The 12,549-nt window shown below is 42.0% G+C and overlaps 1 protein-coding gene across 1 annotated transcript in view; it reads right to left on the reverse strand.

Annotated features, from left to right (window-relative positions):
* Positions 1-6,317: 6,317 nt before the first annotated feature.
* RIPPLY3 (ripply transcriptional repressor 3) overlaps positions 6,318-12,549 on the reverse strand; it is a 9,456-nt gene continuing 3,224 nt past the window's right edge. The window contains exons 3-4 of the mRNA XM_007470505.1: positions 9,853-9,920; positions 6,318-6,627 (exon numbers count right to left, since the gene is read on the reverse strand). Coding sequence (XP_007470567.1) covers positions 6,318-6,627; positions 9,853-9,920 — 378 coding nt within the window. The remainder of the gene's footprint in view (positions 6,628-9,852; positions 9,921-12,549) is intronic.

The following is a 12,549-nucleotide window of genomic DNA, read 5'->3' on the forward strand; positions in this document are numbered from 1 at the left end:
GTAACAAAAAAAGAGAAATTCCCTGATCAGACCTGTGTGAAAGGAAAATAAAGACTTTTGAAGAGCAATCTTCTCTCTCTCTCCTCTGTTTTGCTGGTAAGATGTACATAAGACAGTGGTAGACTCCTGACTCCAGAAAGGTTAGACAGTGCAGTTAATTTTATAAAAATAAGAACTTTCAAATAGGGAATTTTTGCAAGCCTTTGTCATCATATGAGTGACCTCAACAGTATTTCAAACTAAACAGAAGTTAGCAGCTATCTTTTTGCAAAGCACTTGATTGTCAAACTGAAAAGATTTTTACGTTTTTCTGACTTTTTTGTAGGCTAACTGATTGTTAGAAATATGCCAGTTAGCAAATATTTTAACAAGACAAACACACAAAAAAAGTTGTTTCTTTGATGCAGAGATTGTTTTTTTTTTTTTGGCCTCACCAGGCAGCATGTGGAATGTTAGTTCCTGGACCAGGGATGGGATGGAACCCGCGCCCCATGCATTGGAAGTGCAGAGTCTTAACCACTGGACCACCAGGAAAGTCCCCACAGATAATATTCTTAAAAATGAGTGAAAAAGGGTTAAATCAAAAGAAACTCATGCTGTGAAGAAGAGCCTTGTGAAAATAGGTGTTTGGAATTGTTTCTACCATTAGGTGAGTTTTCTGCTGAAATTGATGTTACTTTTAAAAAACCCCACCAAGTCTGTATACCTTCAGACAAAAAAAAAAAACATTTAAAATGTTTTAGGACTTCCCTGGTGGCACAATCGTTAAGAATCTGCCTGCCAATGCAGGGGTCACGGGTTCGAGCTCTGGTCCAGGAAGATCCCACATGCCATGGAGCAACTAAGCCCTTGTGCCACAACTACTGAGCCTGCACTCTAGAGCCGGTGAGCCACAACTACTGAGCCTGCATGCAGCAACTACTGAAGCCCGCGTGTCTAGAGCCCATGCTCCACAAGAGAAGCCACCGCAATGAGAAGCCCACACACCGAAACGAAGAGTGCCCCCAATGGCCACAACTAGAGAAAGCCTGCACGCAGCAACGAAGACCCAACACAGCCAAAAACAAATAAGTAAATAAGCTTCTAAAAATAAATAAATAAAATGTTTTAAAATCTTCCCAGAAGTGGCTAAAACATAAATATATTATGTAGCCAAATAAAAATACGAAAGGCAACATCTGTCGGTTCAAAAAACAACAAATTGACAAAAAGGATCATGGAAATTTACTCATCAAACTTCAACAAAATCTTCTGCAAAATGGGCGGATGGGGCTGAAAACAAATATTGTGATTTATTAAGTGCATGATGTGTCTCTTTCATGTGACTCTATGCTTCTCTGTGAGATAACTTAAATATTAAACTATATTTAATATATAATAAATACATGAGAGCAAAAATATTTAAAATTAATTAAAATTATGTTTACAATGCTTACTTGATATGTGTATTATCCTTTAAAATATGTAGTGTGTATATCTTACAATGTGTAAAACTATTAGTCTGATAGTATGTGATCATATGAAATTGCTATTTTTGTAGGTCAGAACAATGGGACATCAGCAATTTCAAATGACTCAACATAAGGTAGAGTTTATAAGTGAATACATGTTCAGGTGCAGGCTCAAGTTTTTTGTTTTTTTGTTTTTTCTTTTAGTTCTTGTTCTTATATTTTATATATTTTTACTTTTTCATTGAAGTACAGCTAACTTACAGTGTGTTAGTTTCAGGTGTACAGCAAAGTGATTCAGATATAGATATAGATACAGATTTCTTTTGCAGACTCTTTTCCATTATAGGTTATTACAAGATACTGAGTATAGGGTCTTCCCTGGTGGCGCAGTGGTTAAGAATCCGCCTGCTAATGCAGGGGACGCCGGTTCGAGCCCTGGTCCGGGAAGATCCCACATGCTGTAGAGCGACTAAGCCCATGCGCCACAACTACTGAGCCTGAGCTCTAGAGTCCGCAAGCCACAACTACTGAACCCATGTGCCACAACTACTGAAGCCTACGTGCCTAGAGCCCATGCTCCACAGCAAGAGAAGCCACCGCAATGAGAAGCCCATGCAGCGCAACGAAGAGTAGCCCCCGGGGCTTCCCTGGTGGCGCAGTGGTTGAGAATCTGCCTGCTAATGCAGGGGACACGGGTTCAAGCCCTGGTCTGGGAGGATCCCACATGCCGTGGAGCAACGACTGAGCCTGCGTGTCTGGAGCCTGTGCTCCGCAACAAGAGAGACCGCGATAGTGAGAGGCCCGCACACTGCGATGAAGAGTGGCCTCTGCTTGCCACAACTAGAGAAAGCCCTTGCACGGAAACGAAGACCCAACACAGCAAAAATTAATTAATTAATTAATAAACTCCTGCCCCCAACAACAACAAAAAAAAGAGTAGCCCCCGCTCGCCGCAACTAGAGAGAAAGCCAGTGCAGCAAGACCCAACGCAGCCAAAAGTAAATAAATATAGAAATACACATATTTAAAAAAAGATACTGAGTATAGTGCTATACAGTAGGTCCTTGTTGTTTACCTGTATTGTAGTAATGTATATATGTTAATCCCAAACTCCTAATTTATATCCCCCGCCTCAATATTTTTTCAATGATAGGGATACATGATCAAAAATGTGAAGCTCGCTCAGGTTTGAGCCCTTACACAGCGGACCCATGTCACCACAGTCACCAGCAAGAACACAGGAGCCCCACGTGCACCGTCTCCCATGTCACAAATACCTCTCTCACAGGACCTGTGATGCCATCACCACCGTGGCTAAAAGGTCTCATTTTCCTTATTTGCATTAAGCTGGCCACATTCTAAGTAATTTAAGGAAAGTCTACCACGCAGCACATTTAAAATTCTGGTGCCATCAGCATGCGGGCAAGATTTGGTTTCTTCATGTTAAACTGTTGATTGGGCCAGATCTTTTTTCTCATTAGAACTGATTTATTAAGAAAACAAAACAAAGCCAAATGTGATGACTTAAGTTCCATCCCATGCATCACAGGAAGGGAGAGTAAGGGTAAGACTTCTAGTGTTTTTGTTAAAAATCCAGCAAAATAGGAGCCCATCTTAAATCCTTTCTGAAACAGGCCGAGTAAGAATTGTTTTTAAGTTTGGAAAAAAGTACTTTAAACAATAAATGAAACAATACAATTAAACAATAAAAACATTTTTTAAAGAAAACCAAAAAATTTTTTTGCTCAAATGTGAATTTTACTCAGTTAATAATATGCAAATAAACTTATTGATCAATCCCTTTCCTTTAAGTTCACTGTAATGTGTCACATGGATGACATCTCCTACTGTCCAAGTCATGGACACCTGGATGAAGAACAAATAACTTCCTTCCTTCCTTCCTTCCTTCCTTCCTTCCTTCCTTTCTTTCCTTTAGTTGAACTACAGTGATTTACAATGTGTTATTTTCAGGTGTACAGCAAATGATTTTATATATATATATATATATATATATATATATACATACATACATTCTTTTTCAGATTCTTTTCCCTTATAGGTTATTACAAAATATTGAGTAGAGTTCCCTGACCCATACAGTAGGTCCTTGTTGGTTATCTATTTTATGTATAGTAGTGTGAATATGTTAATCCCAACCCCCTAATTTATCTCTCCGCCTTTACTCATTTGGTAACCATAAGTTTGGGGGTTTGGGGTTTTTTTTCTGTTTTTTTTTAAAATTTTTGGCTGCATTGGGTCTTCATTGCTGTGAGCAGGCTCTCTAGTTGCGGTGAGCAGGGGCTGCTCTTTGTTGTGGTGCACGGGCTTCTCACTGCAGTGGCTTCTCTTGTTGCAGAGCACAGGCTCTAGGTAGTCGGGCTCAGTAGTTGTGGCACACAGGCTTAGCTGCTCCACGGCATGTGGGATCTTCCCAAACCAGAGCTCAAACCTGTGTCCCCTGCACTGGTAGGCAGATTCTTAACCACTGCACCACCAGGGAAGTCCCCATAAGTTTGTTTTCTACATCTGAAAATTTTTCTTTTTTTTTTTTTCGGTACGCGGGCCCCTCACTATTGTGGCCTCTCCCGCTGCGGAGCACAGGCTCCAGACGCGCAAGCCCAGCGGCCATGGCTCACAGGCCCGGCCATGGCTCACAGGCCCAGCCGCTCCGCGGCATGTGGGATCTTCCGCGACCGGGGCATGAACCCGTGTCCCCTGCATCGGCAGGCGGACTCCCAACCACTGCGCCACCAGGGAAGCCCCTGAAATTTTTTTAAAGAAAAAAATGTTAAAAGAAAAAATTCTAAAAAGTATTTTTTAAGGGATAGAGCAATAATAATAATAAAAATAATTGAGGGACTTCCCTGGTGGTGCAGGAGATAAGACTCCGCGCTCCCAATATATGGGGGCCCGACTTTGATCCCTGGTCAGGGAACTAGATCCCACATGCCGCAACCAAGAGTTGGCATGCCGCAACTAAGACCCGGCACAACCAAATAAATAAATATTTTTAGGGACTTCCCTGGTGGCACAATGGTTAAGAATCCGCCTGCCAATGCAGGGGACATGGGTTCGAACCCTGGTCCGGGAAGGTCCCACATGCTGCAGAGCAACTAAGCTCGTGCGCCACAACTACTGAGCCTGTGCTCTAGGGCCCATGAGCCACAACTACTGAAGCCCACGTGCCACAAATACTGAAGCCTGCGTGCCTAGAGCCCGTGCTCCGCAACAAGAGAAGCCACAGCAATGAGGAGCCCACATACCACAACAAAGAGTAGCCCCCGCTCGCTGCAACTAGAGAAAGCCCATGTGCAGCAACAAAGACCCAACACAGCCAAAAATAAATAATAATTTAAAAAATAATAAATAAATATTTTAAAAAATATATTGATATTGGCTACCTTTGGACAGAGAAAGGGGAAGACAGGAGAGGGCTACTTTGCAACACATATCAATACTTTTCTATAATGTTTGGGTTGTTGGAATATTTGCATGTATTACTCCTATTTTTTATTTTATTTTATTTTCTGGCCATGGTGCGCAGCTTGTGGGCTCTTAGTTCCCCAACCAGGGATTGAACCCATGCAATTGGCAGTGAAAGCGCTGACTCCTAACCACTGGACCGCCAGGGAATTCCCTCCTATTTTTTAAAAAAATATTTATTTATTTATTTTTGGCTGTGCCAGGTGTTAGTTGCAGCATGCAGGATCTTTCGTTGCAGTGCTTGGGCTCAGTAGTTGTGGCTCCTGGGCTTAGTTGCCCCAGTGCATGTGGGATTGTAGTTCCCTGACCAAGGATCCAACCTGGGCCCTCTGCATTGGAAGGCGGATTCTTAACCACTGGACCACCAGGGAAGTCCCCCTCCTATTTTTTAATATTAATGGATTTTTCGGGGCATTGAGCTTATAGGCCATTTTGCTTTCATTTTTATACTTTTTCTGCATTCTTAAAAAAACAGAAATATAAAGAGTTAAATATAGAAAAATCCTGACAAACTTTTAAAAACTTTAAAGGAGGCACTAATTGAATCTAAAATGTCAAACAAAAAAGATGATTATCAAACGATTTTGTCTCTCAAAATATTTATTTCAAGTAGAAACTGGGAGGACAACAACATGCAAAATAGTTAAGTAAAAAACCTTGACAAATACACTCATTTGGTCATCAAAATATAAAAAGCTGAAAATAATATTACATTTGGTACTTTGATTGAAAACAGTGTTACTCTAGTCAAGTAATAAGCCCAAAGCGGTCCCCAGCTAAGAGTTAAAGCTCATCTCTCTATTCATACACACAGTGCTTAGGCAAGCATCATATATGTTTTTATCCAGAATGGTTCCCCCCATAGATCCTTATCTTTTTATTTTTGTTACTTGTATGGAAATTATTCACTGTGTTTGTTTTTTTATAAATAAACTTTTTTTTCAGAATGTCACTAAGCAACCACATCAACCTCGGACAATATCTGAATCATTTTTACAAAAGTGGAAATAGCCAAATAAAGGGTCTCGGGTTAAGTGAGATGCGAGGGTGGGTTATTAATCGATATGGAATAATTTGTCGTTTGATCAGCACAGTGACATTGCCGAATGTGCTTTGAAAGTTGGCCCCGCCTGATAACAACCCATGTGGATGCAAACCTATTGGACCTAGAATCCTTTCTCAGAGGTACAAATGAGGCACAGAGAATCACTAGGAGAAGGGATGAGTAAAAGCTGAGTCCTCGCCACGAGAGGGGTGCTGGCCAAAGAAAGTCAAGTCCTCATACATGCAAAGTGTGTTGAAACGCAAAGTGTCCTGGCGCGGCTGTCCCCAAGGGTTGCCCCCAGGGCACATGTGAGGTGGGTCTGGCGCAGGAGAGACAGACTACTTGGATGAGGGGCACCCAGCATCCTCCAGAGAGTCAGGGTAGGGGAGCAGACCCTTACCACCGAGGCCACCGCAGCCTCCGGGGTGCCATCCTGGGTTTGTCAGCCGGTCTCTGCCCTTTCCTCCTGGGCCGTCCTGCGCCTCCTGGCTCTGCAGGTCAGAGGGCTGGACCTCTTGGTCGTGCTCCTCGTCTGAATTGGACTCATCGTTGTAGAAGTGAATGGTGGCTTGCACAGGGAAGCTGGCCAGCACCTTCTCCCCAGAACTCTGCAGATACTCTTGACGCTTAGAAATGGGTAAATAAAGTCTAATATTTAAGAAACAAATACACCATTAATCAACCTGAAAACAATCTTAAACTGCATCTAGAGGATCCTTTTCCCTAGAAGCAGCTAACCCCCAATCTTCCCTCCTGACTTTACCTTCACTGTGCACGGTGGGTTTTTTTTTTAAGTCACCAGAACACAAAACTGTGGGCAGATGGGGGGATCTGGTAGTGAACTCCACACTAGGTCAGAAGTGAGCTGTAATCTGGGTGAGCAGATCAATTTAGACCAACACAGGGAGAAGGGTGTGCTTCCACAAAGGTAAAAGGGTAGTAAAACATTGAGTTCTAAGGTTAAGAGGCTCTCTCCGATCGAACAAAGGACCTGATTCATCCTGGATAATCTATGTCCTATTCAGGGGTTGCCTCACTCCCCCCCTGACCCCCACAAGCAGAGGGAATGTCATGACTTTGGAGGAAACTTGACCCTGAAACCCTGGTCTAGAGAAGTGGCTAATCTTTCTGAAGGTTACCGTAGTAAATGTCGCCTGTAGGGGTGCATTCCTCACTTTGGCAAAATAGAAAATGGCAACCCTGGCAATTTTTCTAGAAGAGAGAGAGGGAGAGGGAGAAAGAGAGAAGGGGGGGCGGGCGGAGGGAAGGGAAGGAAAGAAGGAAGAAAAGGAATATATAGAATTTGGAACCTCTACATCCAGGTTTTGTGAATTTAAGATTCCAGTTATACATGGAAAGTATTTTAAATGTCCCACTGTCCCCATAATCCATTCTTGTAGCTCTGACTTACTAATTGTTTGCATTTCCCCCTGTGGTCTTACAAAGGAACTGAGAGGGATTATCAGTCGATCATTGCTTGTTTGCAAAGCTGATTTCAATTCCCCCCTTTTTGGACGGAGGAGAAAAGGGAGAGAGAAAACACCTTACTATAAATAATGTAGGGCAATTTTGAACTTTCTAAGATTTCCAATAGTTGATGGTTCTCAACCCCCAGGGGATATTCAGCAATGTTTGGAGTCAACTTTAGTTATCCCAACTGAAGGGCAGCTACTGTCATTTAGTGTGTAGAAGCCAGGGATGCTGCTAAACACCCCACAATGCCCAGGACAGCCCCACAGCAAAGAATTATCCACTCCAGTCAACCATATTTCAATTTTTAAAAATTAGCCAGTCCAAAGCGTCAGTAGTGCCGAGACTGAGAAACTCTGCAACAGAGAGAATGCACATCTATGTAAATCTAGGACAGCATAGTTTAGTGGTTGGCCATGTTAAAAATTAGGTGTCATGCTGAAGTATTTACAAGTGAGTGTGTAGGATGTCTGGGATTTGCTTTAAACTATTCTAACAACAACAACAAATCTTTGGGAGAGATGATAATCATGATCAGATCCTGAGAATACTGATAATTATTGAGGCTGGTGATACACATGGGGGTTGACTATATCATTCTCCCCATTTTTGTGTATAAAAAGATAAAATTTTATAATAAAGTTATGTATCCAGCCCGCAATGCACAATTACACAGATGCAGATCACACATCACCAGTCACTGCATTTTCAATGAATCAAAAGTCAGGGCACAGCAGTCTGTGAGGCAGGCCCGGGGGCAGATGTGAAGGTGAAGGCTCATGGGGCATGAAGGAGGGGGTGGCTCCCAACCCCAGCCCACATTGGGGTCACCTGGGAAGCCTGTAAAAATACAGATACCCACGCTTTTCCCCAGCACCCCTAGGGGAATCGCCCCGCCCCACCTCCCGCCTGTATTTGTAAAGCTTCCCCAGTGATTTCATGAGGATTGAAGACCACTGATGTGAAACACTAGGAAAACTTCCTTTTTCCAAAAATCACTCTGTGATCAGTTTGAGGGCCTCTAATTTTCATCTCTGGCAATTAGTATCCTTGAGTTTTATTAAAGCTTCTAGTCTTCCAGGACAACCAGGGGAAAAATACTCTGATGAGAGGTGACAGCATAGGCTAGGTTTATTTTGCTGAAGGAAATGACAGCTGGAGAGACAGGCTGAGAGAGATAGGAGAGAAACAGACATAGAGAAACAGATAAAAGTCCAGTGCATGAACCACTTGCCCAAAATGGATGAAATGTAAGAGGGATATAGGGAATTCCCTGGTGGTCCAGTGGTTAGGATTCCGCAATTCCAGTGCAGGGGACACAAGTTCGATCCCTGGTCAAGGAACCAAGTGGCGTGGCCAAGAAACAAACAAAAAAGAGGGATACAGCAGTGAGGGTCCTGATCACCACCAAGACCAGGACCATGAAAGAACTACTCAGAGGCCAGAGGATCCAACCGTGGTACAGTATCCATCCAGTCCCTCATTTACTTCACATCTACATTTAGGGAGTCTACTTTGCACTAGGCAGTACATTAACTTATATCCTGGGAGAAAAATAGAAATATACCTAAATATCTAAGTAAATAAGCTGATATGCATATATAATTCATATGCAATTAAATTTAACACAAGGCAAAATATGGTATAAAAAAGAGGTATAAACTAGTATAAAGAAAAGAGGCCAATTCCAACTTGCAAGTGAAACACTGAATGAATGAATAAATGAATAGATTCTAGAAATCCAACAAAATATCCTTGAAGTTCCTTGGGATAATCATAACTAAATAATGCTGGACAATATACTGAATTATTTTCCATTTTTTGAAAATGTATACACTTGAAGACACTGAAGTGTATTAATGCTTATATTTAAAGGAAATAATATAGTCCAGCAAGGGCGCCTTATGTGGAAGGCAGCCTTAATCGTTTTTTCAAGATCATTAAGGACTGAAAAACATTATTCTGAAATGTCATAGATTTATCTTCAAAAATTATAAATTATCTTTCGAGGATAATTATACGCATGTGTACTTTTAAACTGTGTTGTAATTCACACATTAATTTGTCCCACATAGGAACACCTACACTGAGAATCATTACACTTTTTCAGGTCAACATTCTTTAAAAATTATTTTAGCTTGCTTTATGTTATTAACTAGTTAATTATTATGATTGCAAATGAGCTTATATTCTCTTTCTTAAAGGTATGAAGTGAGCAGATACTGGCCAAATAATTTATACACATAGGTATTTTGCTATGTTTGTATCAATTAACATAAAAACCATAAAATATACCCATTTTAAAATCATATCTTGTAAACCTTTAGAAATGTTACATAAAAATAAAAATAATAATTTTTAAAAAGGAAATAATACATTTCTTACAGTGAAGTCAGATATTACCTTACAGGATGCTGAAACCCAAAGGCCCCCTTCGATCCAAAGGTTTGTTGGTCACACCCAGGCTCAAGCTGTAAAGACAGACACATACAAACACAGACACAGTCAAGAAGCCTCTGAAATCAGCATCCTGAAGTTTTTAAAAATAAAATCTAAGTAGCCTGCACTTGTATCAGTTCCAATTTTAGAGATAGTTTAAACACCTTAACAGTATTTGATAAGCTCCTCTTCCTCTTACTGTTGTCACGATATCCCGGGCACTGTGAGGGATTCCAAGGTGGAAAGATGAGTCGGACACAGTCCCCCAGTTCATGCATTTTAAATCTAATGAGGAAAGACACACATAGAGGCAAATAACTACATTACAAAGCACCATACAGTAAGATGCTAACTATTCTAAACAAGGAAGAGGATCAGGAAAGGGTTCATGGGGGCCTTGGCAGAGACATCAGTGGCACTTGGGTATGCAGTTCTAGGCCCATTCCTAGTGGAGCAGAGCATCAAATTCTGAGGGGCGGGAAAATAGAGAGCACAGCGTGGAAAGGTGGAGCCCAGCGTGGAATGAATGAGAGACTGCATTGGTAAAAGGGCTCAACAGGAAGCTAAGTCCAGACACTGAACAACTTGAATACCCACTACTGAGTCTAAGTTTCATTCTGGAGACAGGATTCAAGACCATTACTGACTTTGAGCTGGGAATTCAACAATCAGATCTGTATTTTAAGGATCATGGTGGCTGCTGGGAGCAGTGCATAGCATAGACTGGTGAGCTAAGGGCTTGGAGGCACCTGACAAGAGGTGGTTTGAACTCAAGTAACACCAACCAGAAGGGAAAGGAAAGACAGATTCCAAGGACATTTGGTAACATCCAAAAGGGAGGAGACCACTTGCTGGGGGTCCTGAATAGTCAAAGCAATCTTGAGAAAGAAGGAGAAGCTTGAGGCATTGCACTTCTTGATTTCAAACTATATTACAAAGCTATAGGAATCAAAACAGTATGGTATTGGCCTAAATACAGACACATAGCTCAATGGAACAGAATAGTGAGCCCAGAAATAAACTTATGCATATATATCGTCAATTAATTTATGACAAGGGAGACAAAAATATACAATGGGGAAAAGACAGTCTCTTCAAAAAATGGTCTTGAGAAAACTGAATAGCCACATACAAAAGAATGAAACTGGGCCCCTATCTTACACCATACACAAAAAATAGACTGGATGAAAAATCTGAATGTAAGACCTCAAACCATAAGGCTTCTTGACATTTTACCAGGCTTATTTTTATAATATGCTATGGTAAGCTAAGGGAAAGAATGAGGGTCTTTGGAACAAAATCTTTTCCATAATGAAGTTCACTCTTTGGGGTCTCCAAGAAATCACGTCTGTATTAAGCTCTGTTCATAATTATAAAGTATCTCTAACTGCTCAGACTCACTCTACCACCATAAGCAATCCTGGGCTGTCAGTGGCAATTTTACACCCTGTGATGGGAGAGGATATAATAGACAATGCAAGCCTTGGTGGACGCCTAAAGGCAGTGGTGGGTAGTATGGAGTAATAGCTTCCTTTAAGTGACTAATTCTAACCAGACTCTGGGAAACACATAGCACACTTTTATAAACTCTGTAAACTTTACCCCACAAACATACACAGATTTTAAAACTTCACACCTCAAATATCCTCCTCTTAAACGTCCTTTTCTGATGACTTAAACGTCTAAATATTCACACTCTGATAATTCAGGGTAACAAAAATGTATACAAGGTACACACTGTGTTAAAGGGGTGTGCGACAGGGCTGAACAGCTATGAAACCAAAATGCCACAGACAGCGCCTTCCCTTTGCACCCAGAGAGGTGACAGCTTTCCTTGGGGGAGGGGCAGGGGGAGGGGCCTCAGGACACACTGACAGGGAGCTGTTGAAGAACGTAACTGTGCTTTAGCTGAAGGACGTTAAACAAGAACACCCCGCTGTCCAACAATGCATGAGCTCCACAGAAGCTCCTGACAGGGTCCCCAGGACAGTGAGCAGCCGCCAAGCATTGGGGGTGGGGGGTGAGGTAGGGAGGTGATTGTTTAGCCATAGCGGGGCTCACATGTGATGTGTGTATCACATCACATTTTTATGGCATGTGTACCAAAACCTTCTGATTCTCTCAGAATACATGTTTCCAAGTGTCTCTACCAAGAAAAAAAAAGGGGGGGGCGTGGTTTGTGCGAAAGAAGAGATACAAGAGAGGCTTTTGTGAGTATCTCTCTGTGTCCTCTCCATGCATGCCTCTGACTCTGGTAAAGCTACAATGCAGGGGGCGCGGGGGGTGGTGGTGGGATGAATTGGGAGATTGGGATTGACATGTATACACTGATATGTATAAAATGCATGACTAATAAGAACCTGCTGTATTAAAAAAAATAAAAAAAAAAAAAAGCTACGATGCAGGAAGCCTGGAAGATGGAAGGACGCGCAGAACACAGTCCCTGACATGCCTAGAAATCGTCTCCCTTGCAGGCTTGGGCCGTCATTCATTTTTTCCCAGGCACGGGAGGGAGAGAGCTCCCAAGCGGTGGTGTCAGGGGAACCAAATGAGCGAGGGTGACCCCACTGCTCAGGACACAGGGCCTTGAGACTTTCCCTCGAATTTAGATTGTATTCTTTTTGGGGGGGGGGCGGACGCGGGCCTCTCACTTTTGTGGCC

Source organism: Lipotes vexillifer, unplaced genomic scaffold, assembly GCF_000442215.2.
Source record: "Lipotes vexillifer unplaced genomic scaffold, Lipotes_vexillifer_v1.1 scaffold402, whole genome shotgun sequence".
NCBI lineage: Eukaryota > Metazoa > Chordata > Mammalia > Artiodactyla > Lipotidae > Lipotes > Lipotes vexillifer.